General features: G+C 33.3%; 1 protein-coding gene and 1 long non-coding RNA gene across 4 annotated transcripts in view; one reads left to right on the top strand and one right to left on the bottom strand.

The window, feature by feature from the left end:
- The window catches only part of LOC126973988 (condensin complex subunit 3), a 69378-nt gene that overhangs the window by 35657 nt on the left and 15846 nt on the right, over positions 1-17875 (bottom strand). For all 3 annotated transcript variants that reach the window (XM_050821335.1, XM_050821336.1, XM_050821337.1), the window contains exons 10-15: positions 8092-8190; positions 7101-7172; positions 3094-3222; positions 2234-2347; positions 1617-1785; positions 51-130 (exon numbers count right to left, since the gene is read on the bottom strand). In XM_050821335.1, coding sequence (XP_050677292.1) covers positions 51-130; positions 1617-1785; positions 2234-2347; positions 3094-3222; positions 7101-7172; positions 8092-8190 — 663 coding nt within the window. The remainder of the gene's footprint in view (positions 1-50; positions 131-1616; positions 1786-2233; positions 2348-3093; positions 3223-7100; positions 7173-8091; positions 8191-17875) is intronic.
- The window catches only part of LOC126974007 (uncharacterized), a 70060-nt gene continuing 58030 nt past the window's right edge, over positions 5846-17875 (top strand). The window contains exon 1 of the long non-coding RNA XR_007731454.1: positions 5846-5925. This is a non-coding gene — a long non-coding RNA (uncharacterized LOC126974007). The remainder of the gene's footprint in view (positions 5926-17875) is intronic.

The raw sequence follows: 17875 nt of genomic DNA, 5'->3' as shown, positions 1-17875 counted from the left end.
CACAATAGTAACTTTAACAAACAACAAACATATTTATCATCAAAACTTACAGGGTCGTCCATAATCTTTAACAGCAGTTCGACAACGGTACTATGGGTACTCGTTAATGAAACAGCAGTATCCGAAAGACCTGCGAACGAAACATAACGTCAGTATAGATCTTGACATTTTTATTGGTGTCACAATTACTTTTTTTGTTATTGGTTTATCTGCAATCAGTGTCATGTGTTAAGGATTTTTGTTAGCAGGTAAATTGTTTTCTCTATTGAGAATATCTACTTTTTTATTTCACTATAATATAATATGTAAGTTGGAGAAACTTTAAAAAATATATATATTTTATTTTACAAACATTTGTTAGAAATTATCACGAGTGTCTAGTGTGGATGCTCGTAGCGAAATGATTGAAAGAGTAAATGTGAAAGGGAGGAATTCGTGTGTAGGATTTAGAGTAAGATGGTGGAGGTTCGCCTTGTAAGTAATGTTTCTTACATAAGAAAGGTAAAACCTTACATAATGTTTACGTCTAGATAGACTCTTGCTAAAACAGGCCACGTTTAATACTTTCGTGTGCGTGTTTTGCTCAAAATAGATCTCAAATTTCGATGTTTTCACAACTGCAATAGTCTCATTATACGTATAATAATCTAAGTGTAAAACAGTGCGCAGCTCCTAGTGAACATCGTATGGTGGCACATAATACGTAACCAAACGTAGGAGTAGCTTATCTATAGAAAACCTGGCATGTGTGGCAATCTACAACAGCAAAAGTCTGGGAGCATGCTCTTAACTTGAAGATGTCTGAGTCGTATCGGTTCAGTAACACAACAGCGGGGAGACAGTTACAAGCACAGTTTATGTTCCACACAGCACGGTTGCGATGCAATGTTGTGTTATCCTGAACATATAAACACAAACATATTAATTGGTAATAAAAATTAAATCCTGTTAATGGTTGCTTCATATTCCTCCTGAATATTTATTAAGTCCGTATATATTATTTATTATGTTAACAATATATTAAACATCTGTTTTTTTTTTTTGTTATTTAACAAGCTCGATCGATTGTATTTTTAGTTATCCTTTTTCTGATAATATAAAAGTCGGTTCTGGTACTAAGTATATGTTTCACCTAAGAGCTTAGAGTCGCAAATTATTTTGTCGGTCATTATGTCTATAATTATTGTTGGAATAACCCTGACAACCAGACTCGGATCATAAGCACATAAGTCTCTTGGGGACCAAACACATTCATATATTAGAACAATATACGATAATTTATATTTATACAGTTTATTCTTTATAAGTTTTTATGAAATAATTTATATTATTTAAACAAGAGTCATATATTGTATTATAATGCAGCACCTTACAAACTAATTTATCATGTATATTACAGTTATTGTGAAATACTCCATTTTTTTCTTGTATGTTATTCTCACGAGCTTAACTTTTTCCGAACATATGGTAGATTCAGTAATTTAAAAGATATATTTAAAGTCACATTTCAAAAGCGCTTAGTTTAAGCCTTATTGAAATAAAGTTTATTTGACTTTGAACCCGACTCGGAACAAAAGCAAAGAAGACCAGAAGAATAGCTATTTGAATACACCTACTTTGATCGGTGTCAGGGTCCAGAGTGGAGCCGGTAGCCCGACTCGTGTGAGCAGTACTGAGCCTGGTGTCAACGTGTTCCTCGAACAGTCGCGCGCCGTGCACACACAGGAGGTCTATGATAGCTCGCAGGGCCGTGGCGACCGTGTCTTCACGCGACGTGTCTAGGAACTGGATAAAGACAAAATGAGATTAAAGCTACATCAGATCATCAAACCACAACATTCATTTTTTTTATGACAGTAAGGGACAAGACGGGCAGGACGTTCAGCTGATGGTAATTGATACGCCATGCCCATTACAATGCAGTGCCGCTCAGGATTATTGAAAAACCCAATTAATGCGGCACTACAATTGCACTCATCACCTTGAGACATAAGATGTTTTGTTTCATTTGCCCGGTAGTTTCACTAGCTACGGCGACCATCAGACCGAAACACAATAATGTTTACACATGACTGCTTCACGGCAGAAAAAGGCGCCGTTGTGGTGCCCATAATCTAGCCGGCATCCTGTGCAAAAGAGAAAAATTAAGCGGTAGTAAACGATAAAATGTATAACTTTGACATTTAAAAGTATGTATCTTTCTTTCTTTTATGTTAGTAGTTAGATATCGTACGTTTTTGAAGAAGAACGCCTTGTGTTTCTTCGCGAACTCCTTGTCCAGCATGCCATACAACGCCATCGTCACCAGGGCGTTGTCCAATACCTCCGGGTTGCCTTTCATTTCCAGCTGTGAATAAGTTTTTATTTAGTTAACCACCCTTGCTTTTGAGCACTTTTATCTATACTTTCCCTAGTATTTGTATTTGCATAATGAAATAATAATAATCATTTATTCAAGACTAATAATAAACGGTACAAAATATCTTGTCCCCTACCGTCTGCGGTAGGATACCCTGCACATTGAAATGAAATTTATTTATTGCGTTGAATACAGTATTATTTATAGATCTTAAATTGATTGTATTGTCTTCTATTCGACTAATTTAAATTGTAAAAAGTTCACTGAATATGTAAAAAATCCTTAACAGTATAATAAATTTTTGTCAATTAACAGTAGTTTACTATTTTTTATTCTTTTACTTTGTCATGTCGCAACATTTAATATTTTAAGGACCAAGTCCTTAACTGTTGTTGTTGTTAAAATATTTGTGAGATGTGAGCGCCTATTCTTTATTTCTTAGTATACTGAATTCAAAGACTAAGTTACCCGCGGTGTCACCGGAAATCAGTGATGAACACAAAGTGTGTTACCCATCCCTAAAAGTGTATGTAAAGTAGAAGGTAAAGTCATATTATGTAGTAGAATGTATCATGGTAAATACGAAGACAGCGCATTTTTCTAATCCCAATATATAATCGATATACTATAATAACATTGATATACTGATTCAGATTTCTTATAATTTAAGTTTAAGTTATTTCGAAGCAACCTTTCTAGTCAGAGAGAAGAAGCGACATGAAACATGTTATCACCTCCAGTTCGTTGAACATCATTTCCAACATAGGTGTGAGGGTCTTCAACTGTGGCGTAGATAGGGCACAGTTGAGTATAGTTAAGCATTTGTTTAACGTCTCCGGGTCTGAATTAACTTCCTTCATCGTCTGAAATAATAATAGGCATTGTTAAGCATTATATACTTTATTCATTTCATATTAATGAATTATTCAAAATCAATAATATTCAAGTCTTATTAATAGACGCAATGTTAAGATACTCCAAGTTTAAAATTACTCCCCCTGTCATGTAAATCTGTAGTGACAAAGGTAAGACCGAGACAAAATGTAGGTAATTCAGGTAAGGCCGCCGACCAAACCATACATAGTCGACTCGAGCCGACGTTACCCGAGATACAAGCGTTACACTGCCGAGCGTGACAGACTTATTAGAAAATACACACAAGATAAGAAAGTGTTAGAAGGTTTTCATTTCAAAAATCGTGTTGATGCAACAATCTTGCTTCTTAAAATTCAGAACATTTTTAGCACCACTAAATATTAAATTAAAAAATCAAATGATAATATCACCACTCATACCGGATTATTATAAATGAATAACTTATCATAAATCTCGCTATAAGTAATTAATATTATTAATTTGAATGTCTTTATATAATAAACATACCTCTATTGGGCAAAATTGTAAAATAATTGACATACAAGCCTCTATTGGGGAATGTATTAGTACTAATGTACAAAAATATAACAATGAAGATTTTTCTTCAAATAATTTAAATTAAGTTATTCGACAAGGGAGGACAGCTCTTGCAATATCATACAAAACAGGCAACATTCACCAAATGTAAATGTTAGTGCTAGGGATGATCATAATATAAAGCTCATAAATATTGTTCACCAGAAAATACAAGGTATCTCAAGTAAGTAATTAGAAATTGAACTGTTTTTGAACTGCTGTAATATATATTTTTTCTAGCTTCAATACACAAACAACCACATAATGTTGCAGAACATTGGCGTAAAATTCATCAGCTCCAGTTTAGTTTTAGAGAACATAAAGTAGTCAGTTCGTTTTGTAGAAGTAGGGCAATACATGGAGGTTCCTTAATTATTATTAATAATAGATTAAAATGTAAAAATATAAGAGATATTGTTAATCTCTTTATAGAACAACTAATTGAGATAGCTTGTATAGAACTAGAGCAATTTATTATTGTAAGTGTATACCACCATCCCACTGCATCATATGAACAATTCCAACATAGAATTGAGGAGGTACTATCAAAATTTAGCAAAACCAGCAAATCAATTATAGTGTGTGGAGATTTTAATATAAACTTGCTTGAACCTTCCGTCAATTGTACTAGCCTTAAAAATTTATTTCAAAGTTTTAATTTGTTCAATGTATTTTGGAAATCTACTAGAATAACTTCTACAACAGCAACCTGTTTAGATAATATTTTTACAAATGTTACTATTACTAGTAAACTCATAATGAATAATCTTCAGTCCGACCATAGTGGGCAACTTATAAAAGTAAATACAGGATTGGTCAATGTCAGACCAAAAAATTTGACGATTATACCAGTTACGGGTAGCCGTCTTGGGAGGTTTAGAAATAATTTGGTAAATACGATACCATTATTACACTGTGGTGAAACTGCTAATTTTCACTGTAACTTAGTCTTCAATTCCTTCTGTGAGGAATTTGACAGGATTTTTAATCCAGTAACAAAAAAAAATATTTAATTACGCGTAACTTTGCGGAAATCCATAATTATACAAATGGTTTAAGTTTTCTTTAGTGTTAATTCCGCCAATATTTGTTTTGGGTATCCACAAAAGTCGTAAACGCTTATATGACCTTTATTATGAGAAACATTACAATAATAGTGAAGAATTTAAAAAATATGTAAAAAAATACTCCAAGCTCTTTCAAGTAGTTTGTCATGAAGCGAAAACAAGTTTCATTGCGGATAAAATTAAAAACAGTAATAATAAAGTAAAAGCGACTTGGAGTGTAATTAACAATGAAACTGGTAGATCAAATTGCCGTAACACCTTATCTGTTTAAATATTAATAATCGCGTTATAAATTCGGAAATAGATATTGCAAGTGAATTTGATAAATACTTCTCCGAAATCCCGATTATCACGACCAAAGACCTTAACTCTTCACCAAAAGCAGCACATGATATGCTTAAATTACACGTACCAGTATCTTCCACTGATTTGAAATTTAAGTATGTTAAAGGTAGCGATATAATAAAAATCTTCAAATTAATTAACCTAAAAAAATCAAAAGACCTATGGGGCCGTTCGACTGATATTTTAAATACATACTTGACATTATAGCACCTAAATTAGCAATAATATTTAATGAATGCATAGATGAGGGTGTGTTCCCTGACCTTATGAAATACAGCAAAGTTATACCTTTGTTTAAATCGGGCAATTCTTTTGACCCTGCTAATTTCAGACCTATTTCAGTGCTGCCTGTTTTTAGTAAAATTTTTGAAAAACTTTTGCTTCAACAGCTACAAATGCATTTTTGTAAATTAATGAACAAAAATCAATTTGGATTCACAAGGGGCTTATCAACAATTAATGCGGGTACTAGACTCATTGAGCACATCTTTGACGCCTGGGAAGAGTCACAGGATGCATTGGGCATTTTTTGTGATTTGTCAAAAGCATTTGACTGCGTCGACCATGAAACTTTACTCCTAAAACTAAAACATTATGGAGTGAAAAATAGAGCCCTAAATCTGTTAAAATCATATTTAAGCGAAAGAGTTCAGATAGTCGATGTAAATGGTAAACGGTCTTCGGGTAAACCTGTGGGAATAGGTGTTCCACAGGGTTCTATTCTCGGTCCTTTCTTGTTTCTTATATACATTAACGATCTACCGTTTGTGGTAGATGATAACCATGAGATTATATTGTTTTCTGATGATACTTCACTTATTTTTAAAGTGAAGCGACGTGCAGATATTGATGACGTGGTAAACAATGCACTCTTAAAGAAAGTGCGTTGGTTTGAGACGAATAATCTGCACTTAAACATTAAAAAAACAAAGTGTTTACGGTTCATTACACCAAACACAGCGGAGGTACAAACCAACGTACTTATAAATTACCAGAGATTGGAACTTGTGGACACTACGGTCTTCTTGGGTATCACGTTAGATAAAAAGCTTCAGTGGGGTCCACATATTGCCCATCTAGCAGATAGACTCAGCTCTGCAGCATATGCCGATAGAAAGATTAGAGAGTACACGAATGTTGCGACCGCTAGATTAGTGTCTTCAGTTATTTTCACAGCATCATGACGTACGGTATTTTACTATGGGGTCATGCTGCTGACATTGATATAGTGTTTGCTCTGCTAAAGAGAGCTGTTCGTGCTATATATCAACTTGATTATAGACAGTCTCTCAAAAAAAAATTCAAAGAAATAAATATTGACTGTTCATTGTTAGTAAATTTATGAAAATTATATATACGTTCACAAAAATCGTCACCTTTTTGCTCTTAATAGTGATTTTCATTATTATAACACTAGAAATAAGGGATTGCTTGTAACTAATTCTATTAGGCTTCATGAGATACATAATAGCTTTAAGGTTAAATGTATACACTTATATAATAAAGTCCCAGCCACTGTTCAGGCATTATCTATCAATAAATTTAAATGTTTTATAAAAAAAATGGTAAAATAACTAAATACCTATGTATTTCAATATTTCATATAATATTTTCATATATCTATAATATGTTATGACAAACCCGGTCAGATACTACATACTTACTAACACGCGCACACGTATGTACACGCACTCAGACAAACACACACGCGCACGCACTTTTTTTGCACCAGTCTAAACATTTTTCTACACGGTCAGTACCTTATCTAGCCACGAGTGTTGCCGGTCTATAAAGTAGCAATTCTTAAGTACTCATATCGACCAGACACCTCGCAAGGGAGCTCATCTAACAGTTTGGTAATATGTAAAAATTCTTACCGGTATGGGTATTGGAGCAACTGGAGCCGTTTGCAAATTCAATTCCTCTAGTTTCTTCTGTATGTCTGCTACCTGTGAAGTAAATAATACTAATTAGCTAACTATTTTGTTGATGCAGTCTTAAATTGGTTTTATTGCTAATATCAAAGGAATATGTCCAGTCAGGATTATGAAACACCAACTTATTTTGGGAATATTTTATTGTATTTTTCATATAAGTCCATTCGTATCATTTCTTTATGAGAAAAAATATCGAGACGAGCAAGACGTTCGGTAAACGTGAAGTGACACGCCCCACCATTACACTGCAGTACCACTGAGGTTTCTAAAAAAAAATTCTAAGCCACATCGCAATTACTGCGTTCGTCACTTGGGAGATAAGATGTTAAAGCTCACAAGCTAAGTTATTTAACCTACAAGGTAACCTAAAACACATATAGTGGATTCACATTAATGCTTGGCGGCAGACAAGGTCCCACTCTACTCATTTCGCCGGTATTCTGTACAAAAAGGCACCCCACTTGTACCCTTCAGTCTAGTTTCTGTTTAGAAAACTTAGGTCTAATTTTTAAACCTTCACAGTTATATTTTGATTATAGGATAATCTTAAAATTCCCTCTCTCACTAACAACACCTGATGGATAAATGTCTCAGGCTGTAGTAGACAGTCGAAAGAAGTGAACGGTCTAATTTCGGAAACAGGAGCCCCTTCACCATATCATAGAATAATCTTAATGGCTTTCGAGTTCCAATATTTCGGTACACACGTTACACGTGTCGTCGTAATCACAGATTGTGGTCATCATAAAATCGTAAAGTCTTACCCCCTTATTCATAATGGTCCGCTAACTTAAAACAGCCGCTAAGGAGTGTTATTTCTCATTCTAACTTAGGTCAATAGAAGAATACAGAGTAAGAATTAGCAATGCTTTAAGTTAGCAGACTATTATGAATAAGGGGGTTAAGCTTCAAACATGATATTTAAAGTTACCTTAGCTTTGCACTCGGCCGCTAGAGCATAGTTCTCGTCCCTTACAGCCTCCTCTTGGGCCTCCATGGCTACGTTTAACGAGACACGAAGTTGCGCCCTCTGAAATATTTTATTTATTTTGACAAAGTTTATCATTAAGTAACAACAGGCCTTAAAATGTGCTATGTGCTATCAAATACTATCTAGTATAAATATTTTAATATATACATTCGAAGATATTACGAGATAAATTTAAAAATATGAAACATTTTAATTTGCCTCTCGATATATTCTTGGAAATGGTATACTTATATGTACATACGCACAAAAGCGATTTTTTTTAAAACTATGATAATCATAATATCGACATCAGAAAGAAATATAACTTATTATGCCTACTACTCTGCTAAGTCAAGTTAGTAAGTTAGTATGCTTACTGTAGGTATATGCTTTTACAACGTGATCCCAAGAAAATTTTCAAAACAATTATTAAAGACGTTTATATGGTAAAGATTACTAAGTACTAACATAACATATTAAATTAATTTCCTAATGATAACACAGATTGGGATGGAGCGACCACCAATCAGTGTATTTATATTATAACTTTGATGGTATCGAAATTTTATTAAAAAAAAAAGAAGAAGCCCCCTGTGTATCTTACTCCCGGAGTAGAGGCACTGAGGCATCAATTTTCAAATGTGTGGTAGTTTGACGTTCAATAAGTAATTTCAGATCAATTTTGACGTGACAACGTCTTATAATTCGATAGAGCCGGCTGCACGCACGAAAAAACATGACTCATGCGGCGTTACCTCGCTCTGAGGCGTTCCATGTAAGGCTTGAAGTGCAAGCGAGAGCGCGGAACGAGCGACAAAGAAGCACAATCGGGCTTTGCGTTCGGCAGCGTTCGACATCAGAATAACACAGATTGTAAGAAATTAAATATTACACAAGTTTAAAAGCTGTAAAACAATTGCGCAACGCACATTTATACTTGTAAAAACTATTAAATTGTAAAAAAAAATTGACATAATTGTATTTAAGCGTACAAATAAATCTAACTTGATCAATTTCATTGTGATTTCCAATTACCTCCTTCTCTATATACATACAAATCTATTAAACAAATGAAATTAAAATTTTCTTTTGAAAAATGCTACCATTCCATCAGTATTTTCTTAAGACGTTGTCACGTTCAACTATCGTCAGTAAACCGACTTTACAGACAACAAATTTTTTGTTAAACATAATATTTGAATTTGATACAATAGTTACAAAAGGATACAATTACGGTATTTATGTCAATTATCAACGGATAAGCGAAGGGTGTCACCAGAGAGACATAGTAATACACACTCAATATGAAATATGTGTAACTATTGTTTTATGAGATACGTCCACTGACAAACTGATAATCAGACAGAGAGCGGATGCTAGTTGGTAACCCTTCGGGTACATAAAAATATTGATTGTTCTTACTATTCTTTTTAACAGTTGTTTACGCCTTCAATTATTTATGCTGTTAAATTAAATCTTCGTTTTTAGGGTTCCGTAGCCAAATGGCAAAAAACAGAACCCTTATAGATTCGTCATGTCTGTCTGTCTGTTCGTCCGTAGGTTACAGCCACACAGAAACTATAAGAACTATACTGATGAAACTTGGTGTAGGTTGGTAGATGCATTCTAATTTAAATTTTTTCTTACTGAATAGTTTGCGCGAGAGATACTTCCAATGTGGTAAAATATGTGTAACCTAACCCGGTAACTTCTAAAGTAAGAGAATGATAAAACTAAAAAAATATATGATGTACATTACCATGCAAACTTCCACCGATAAACTATAGTTTAAACGAGATCTAGTAAGTAGTGTATTTTTTTATTATGTCATAAATCGAATTATCAATAACTTCATTGCAAAAATACTCTATTATTAAATCATCGATCAAAGTTACAAGGAACTACAAGAACTTTTATATTCTGTTACTTGCTGCTACGGAACCCTTTATGGGCGAGTTCGACTCGCACTTGGCTGCTTTTAATCAAAGCTCTTCACTAATATTCGAACTGACTTAAATAAAACAACTGGTGTTGCAAAATAATGTGGGCGGCGGTGATCACTTAACAACAAGTGACCCGTACGGTCGTTTGTCCATACCACCAGACCATAATTGGATGGATTAATTGAATTAAGTAACTATAATGCAGAACGTTTTGACTCAATTTCTAAAATGTATAGTAATTGTAATTGTCACTTTTCCACAGGCCCTTCAGGCAAAGAAAGTAACAGTAAAGCAATTGCTCAATCTGTCAGGGCTCCCACTACTCCTGGTATTAAAAATCAACTCTCACAAACAATTTCTTCACATACGAAACATATTAAGATTTAAAGCGATGACCTGGGAACAAATATGATTTTGCATAAAATTAGTAACGGGCAGTTAGTATCAAATATTTGCATGCCAGGGGCAAGTTACTATCGAATTATAAAAAGAATTATTAATGATACTCACTGCTCTAATACTTCTATTATTGTTATGATTGGGAGAAGAGGGAATTTAAATAAAAATTTTCTACAAAAATTATACAATGAGTTAAATAGTTTAAAAATAGAAAATCTTATAATATTCACACTGCCATTCATACAGGATTTGCCACAGGAAAACAAAGCAAGAGACAATTTGAATAATATGTTAACCCTATTGTCTCATTCAAATTATGTGACATATAATGGTAATTTATTATGTAGTAACATACACATAATTGAGGCGTATAGTTGCAAAATACTCTAAAACGATTCTAGGAAAAAGATGAGAAAGTACTTTTTTTATTTTATTATTTACTATTCCAGAATACAATTTGTATCTGTTAATATTTTTACTGAAGAAAGCACGGCAACACTAAAGAAAAAAATAAAATCGTCAATATAGTCATAAAAAATAAATAAAAAAGTTTGATTATAGCGGATTTTGAAACTCATCGTTCATTATAGTGGGATTTGAAATAGTCAATTTCAAATCCCACTATAATGAATTACGTTTTAGGGGACTTTGCAAGCAACATAAAATTAAACTTGGATGGGTTTATACATCGTTCATTGTGTATAATCAGGTTTATAGGATAGGTAACAGTGGTTTGTATAAGCATTATATTTAATAAAAACAAGTGTGTACATAAGAAATTAACACTTTTTATTAAAATTAATTTGACAAGACAAACAGGTAGTTACTGCAAAGTATAAAAAAATATTTTTTTAACAAAATGCTTAAAATAGAGTAATAAACTTTGTAATAATACCCTGCATAGTTGTTATAAAAGATTACACATAACTATTATTTTCTGTAAATCCAGATTAACACAAGTCAGACATAGTAGGACTTTCAATCATATTTTCCGGTTGTTCTTGTGCTCTTTCTTTAACTATTTTATAAAAAGTTAATGTCTCCAAGGTTTCCCAATTATCACCGAAATGCGTTTTTAATAATTTCAAAACATCGTGTAATTTGGCAGCATTCGGGATTATTATATTAGGTTGAATGATATCAGGTTGAATCATAGTTATTTTTTTCCCTTTTTTGGTAATTGTCATTTTTGTGTTGTTTTCTGCCCGATAGTTAACTTCTCCTTGCACTAATACATTTTCAGTCTTAGTCCGGGTAATAAATATTCGTTTACACTTCATAAAAGCAAAATGCCAACTAGTAGTAGGCTTTATAATATTCTGATAACTAGTCTTCCAGTCATATACAGGAATTAATGCCAGATCTGTACATTGTGTATGTTCTTGCAATACGGACACATATTCAGTTGGTGATGTTATAACTTCCTTAGTTTTTATGACCTTTTCAATTTTAGCAAAAACCCTGTCTGGGGGAATAAACGAGTGGCCAACAATAGGGTAAATTATTTCTATTCTTTTAAGTTGCCTTGGTGCTTCTAAGTAAAGCCAGTTACCGAGCATTGAGATCATGCCGGTATTCTTGTTCTGTCCAGAACACCCATCAGATATTATTCTTAATACCTTAATAATGTCCATCAAATTGTTATTTTGCAGAAAGTTGTAAAAAGCACTAATTATTTCATTACTGCTTTTTGCATGGGTTGTATCGTCCCAGTAATAAGAAAAAACGATACTTGGTGTCAATTTTGCCTTCGAGTTCCCTGCTACAAAATGGTAGAACTTGCCGATTTAAGAAAATTTATTGAATTAGGCGTAACTTTGCGGAAATCCATAATTATACAAATTATTTAAGTTTTCTTTAGTGTTAATTCCGCCAATATTTGTTTTTAAAATAATTCGACACGTGTTTCGCCTCTACACGAGGCATCCTCAGGACGTGTTGTCTCGCCAAAATCTGGCACGAGACTGAAAATGGTAGAAACTAAACTGTCTACTGTAATAAGCAGACTGATCTGGTAATTTAGGAAGTGCTTAGTTCTTTTGACAATCGAAAGATATTGTCAAAAGCCCATCAGCTTCTTCTTGAAGTATGCTGTAGAATGCTTTATATTTCAATCTGTGAATACGTTTCTCAATAATTAATTGGTTTTTATTCGCTACATCTTTTTCTGCTTTCAATCTTTCGCCAATCTCAGTACATGTTGAGCATACATCGGTTCTGGGTGTTCCGAAGCCGATGTTGTAGTATTTGTTAAAGACATTTCTAAAGAAATGTTGTTTTACTTGCAAGTCTGGTTCACGAGATTCATTGTATATGCGCCACATTTTACGTATGTTGAGTTCTGCCGAAAGATACACTCTATGCATATTTTTGGATCTACAATAGTGACTCTCTTGGCCTTTAAATGATTCTATGAACCACTGAACAGACAATTTTTTAGCAGTAAACTTATCCGTATTTATGTCCCCACCCCGATTTTCTACGGGCATTTGACCCCCACTTTCATAAAATCTTTTTAAAACACCCTGGATCCGATCTTTCTTAACTAACAGAGCCCCCATAAATGTTTTCTGACATACTGGAACTTTAGCACCTTTATCTCCTAAAATGTTGTATTTCATTACCTTTGTTCGTTTATCATTTTTCTTCCTTTTTGCTTCCTGTATTGAACTAAATTTCAAAATAAAATTATCTTGAGTAACTTTGTTGGAACATAGGTAAAATTTTTCGTAAAATTTTCTAATCGTCTGCATAGTTAGTTGTTTGCATTGAAATGCCTTTTGGTTGTGATTACAGGTTGTGAGTACAGCAGCTTTGTATCTGAAAGAAACAAATCATAACCTCAAATTTTTGAATACTATAATCCGACTACGTATTTTTTATACTCGTAGCCTATGTCACTCGGGCCATCATTACGAATCCCAATGGATCAATATACCTCAATTATTAAGTCCACTCAACGATAAGGCGCTAGGGTGGAAAATTACTACATACATACATAGACTTCTGTAGTGCGGTTAAAATTTAAACTCGATTTACTTAAAAAATAATAAAAATCCATCTTTATAGATATCGTTATCTTTTCTCTAAGTCATTCAATATTTTTTAAATTGCGCACGCTTGTATTACACCATCCCAAGCCAAAAAAAGGTGCATTTCTAGTAACCATTTAACATACCTTTTTTCACGTGCTACTTCTCGTTTCCACTTAGATTTTATAACAGGACGTTTCCTAGACTTGCCAAGTTCAGATTTTTTAACAAATTGTACTAATTCATCCATTATTTAACACTAAAAACACAATGTTAACGTACGTTTGTCCTCCTATTCCATAAAAAAAACGTTATTCTCCACAATCACAACAGAAATAGCCATATTGCGAATGAATGAATGAAGTGCTCTGATTGGTCACTTTGATTTTAGGGCCTTTTGAAAGTGAAACATATCGTTATAGCGGTTTTTGCAACTAAACACGAATAAGCTTTTGTAAATTGGTACGGTTATAGTGGGATTTGCTAGGAAGTTTTCTTTTTATTTCAAAGAAAATTTAAAATACTAGCCGTTGATTTAAAAAAGCCAATCTATTAAAATTGTTGTTTTAGGGGGTTTTACAACTATACGCCTCAATTGACATTAATAATATAATTAATCATAAATGTAAAATGTTGACATTTGATAGGTTACACCTATCTAATTTTTATAAAAGACAGATAGCTAAATCGCAATCTTTTTATTTATTTTATAACTCAGCCAATTATTTGGCAACCCGGTCCCCTGCTTCTATTGAGCAGGTTAGTAAGTTGACTAGCACTGCTTCTATTGAGCAGTGTAATAGCTTGTTGGACTCTACTCCTATTGAGCAAAGTAATTATTTGATAAACACTGCTTCTATTGAGCAGTCTTATAGTTTACTTTCTGGTTTGGAATATGTTCCAAATTATTTAAATTAGTCAATAAGACAATAGGGGACTCCTCTAGCAATATAAATACACAATGTACAAGTAATAGTAAACATAATAATTGTAAAGTTATAAACCTGATGCACCAAAATATGCAAGGATTGTTAAGAACTGGAACTGGAGTGACTAATGAACCATGAAAATATTGATATCTTATGTCTTACTGAACACTGGCTTAGAAAAAATGAGCTCATTTTTAACTCCAGTGGTCATCGGGTGGCAAGTGTGTTTAGCAGAGAAAAGGCAACACGTGGCGGCTCTCTTATACTTATAAGTAAACGTACCATTGAAATAGCCTGTGCAGAGCTTGAGTGTGCCATTGTTGTAAGCATATACAGACCCCCCGATGCATTATATGAGTTATTTGAGAGTGTATTGGAGGAGGTTCTATCAAAATTATCAGAATCTAAGAAATATATTATGATTTGTGGTGACTTTAATATTAATTTATTAGAAAAATCCACCACAAGTATTAGATTCAAATCTTTGTTTAAATCATATAATTTATCAAATATTTTCTTAGAACCTACTAGAGTAACCAGCACCTCTAAAAGCTGTATTGATAATATTTTTACTAATTATAAACCTATTTCTCAATCAATAATTAGTAAACTGAGCTCAGACCACTTTGGTCAATTAGCCTCTTTTAATATTGAAGAAAACAAATGTACTTCAACTAAAAAGTTTTTGTTTGTTTCGGGAAAAATTGGCGAATGGAGAAATATAGGGGCAATGTTTCAGAAAAAATCTCAAACTTGTATTTGAATTATAACAGTACTCCAAATGAGATGTATGGTTAGTTATTTAAAATAATTAAAACAGAGTTTGCTTCTATATTTACTTCAAAGACAGTCAACTCGGGTGCTCTCTTGTCATTTAACAACTGGGCAACAGCTGGTATTCATAGTAGCAGACAACGGTTATATGAACTATATAGTGAGAGATCATCATGTAATCATGATGTATCTTTCCTTGTATATGTGAAAAAATATTCAAAATTATTTAAGAAAGTATGTACTATTGCTAAGTCAATGCATATTAGAGAAATAATTAAAAATGCTTCAAAAAAAATAAATATTACTTGGAAAGTCATTAACTTGGAATCTGGAAGAGCGAAAGACTGCAAGTTTGAATATAATCTAATAATAAACAATACAAAAATCCACTCTGAGCAGGAAGTAGCTTCTGCTTTTGAGAAATTTTTTTCTGACATTCCAGTTTCCATCTCAAGCACCCTTGTCTCCTCCACCAGTGCTGCCGAGTCACTTCTTTTGGAAAATGTTAAGGAATGTAAACAAAATTTCAAATTCAGTGTTGTTAGCCCAGCAGAAATAATTAAAACTTTCAGATCCTTAGAAATGAAAAAAACTGCTGATATATGGGGCATATCTGTAAAAATAATAAGTTCTGTTATTGACGTCATAGCACTATATCTAGCACTAGTTTTTAATAGCTGTATTGAACATGGCGTGTTTCCTGACCTTCTGAAGTATAGTAAAATTACACCAATATTTAAATCGGGACTCACTTCTGAACCGAATAACTATCGCCCTGTTTCGGTGTTGCCGACCCTTAGAAAAATTTTTGAAAAAAATATTTTGGTCAACTTGGTTAAATGCTTACTCACTTTAACACTTATAAGTTACTTCATATAAAACAATTTGGCTTTACTAGGGGACGCTCGACTACGGATGCAGGTGTTGAACTCATCAGGAATATTTTTGAGGCCTGGGAGGAATCACAGAATGCACTTGGTATCTTCTGTGATTTATCTAAGGCTTTTGATTGTGTTCAACATTCAACGCTGGTCAGGAAGCTATGCCACTATGGTATAAGAGGATCTGCACTCGATCTTCTGATCTCATATTTAAATAATAGGATTCAGAGGGTCGAGGTGAATGGCAGGAGATCTCTTGGGACTCCTCTCGGTATGGGGGTACCACAAGGGTCTATTCTTGGAACCTTCCTCTTCCTAATTTATATAAATGATCTACCTAAACTTGTAGAAAAAAAACACTAGGTGGTATTGTTTGCGGATGACACTTCACTTATATTCAAAGTGAAACGAAGCCAAGTTATGTATGACGAAGTAAACAATGCTCTATCTGACATCGTGTACTGGTTTAGCGCCAATAACTTATTGTTAAATAATCATAAAACCAAATATATTAAATTCACCGCGCCAAATGTCAAAAATGTATATGCGAATATTTTACTAAATGGAGAGGTGGTAAAACCAGTGGAATCTGCTATATTTCTTGGCATTACTCTTGATTCCAAATTGCAGTGGGGCCCCCATATTGAAGGATTGGCGAAAAGGCTTAGTTCTGCAGCATATGGTTAAGAAAATTAGACGGTTAACTGACATAGATACGGCGAGATTAGTATATTTTAGTTATTTTCATAGTATTATGTCCTATGGTATATTGTTATGGAGCAGTGCGGCCTATATTAATACTATCTTTGTGCTGCAGAAGAGGGCTATTCGCGCGATTTATAACCTAGGTCCTAAAGAATCATTAAGAGAAAAATTTAAAGAAATAAGCATTTTGACTGTTGCTTCTCAATACATTTTTGATATTGTTTTGTATGTTCATAAGCACATTGAGGAATTTTCTAGAAACTGTGACATTCATAATGTTAACAGGAGGAACAAACATAAACTTGTTATGCCTACTACTCGGTTGGGTCGAGTTAGTAAGTCTTTTGTTGGGCGATGTATATGCTTCTACAATATGATCCCAGAAAAGGTACAAAACAAATGTATTACCTGTTTAGATAATATTTTTACAGATGTTACTATTACTAGTAAACTCATAATTAATAATCTTCAGTCCGACCATAGTGGGCAACTTATAAAAGTAAATACAAGATTGGACAATGTCAGACCAAAAAAGGTGACGATTATACCAGTTACGGGTAGCCGTCTTGAGAGGTTTAGAAATAATTTGGTAAATACGATACCATTCTTACACTGTGGTGAAACTGCTAATTTTCACTATAACTTAGTCTTCAATTCCTTCTGTGAGGAATTTGACAGGATTTTTACTCCAGTAACGGTGACAGTAAACAACAAACATAGTTTTAATGATTGGGCAACAATGGGTATCCACAAAAGTCGTAAACGCTTATATGACCTTTATTATGAGAAACATTACAATAATAGTGAAGAATTTAAAATATATGTAAAAAAATACTCCAAGCTTTTTAAAATAGTTTGTCATGAAGCGAAAACACGTTTCATTGCAGATAAAATTAAAAACAGTAATAATAAAGTAAAAGCGACTTGGAGTGTAATTAACAATGAAACTGGTAGATCGAATTGCCGTAACACCTCTATCTGTTTAAATATTAATAATCGCGTTATAAATTCGGAAATAGAAATTGCAAATGAATTTGATAAATACTTCTCCGAAATCCCGATTGTCACGACCAAATACCTTA

Source organism: Leptidea sinapis, chromosome 31 (assembly GCF_905404315.1).
Source record: "Leptidea sinapis chromosome 31, ilLepSina1.1, whole genome shotgun sequence".
NCBI lineage: Eukaryota > Metazoa > Arthropoda > Insecta > Lepidoptera > Pieridae > Leptidea > Leptidea sinapis.
Note: the sequence above shows the minus strand (reverse complement) of the source record. Positions and strands in the feature narration are given on the sequence as shown.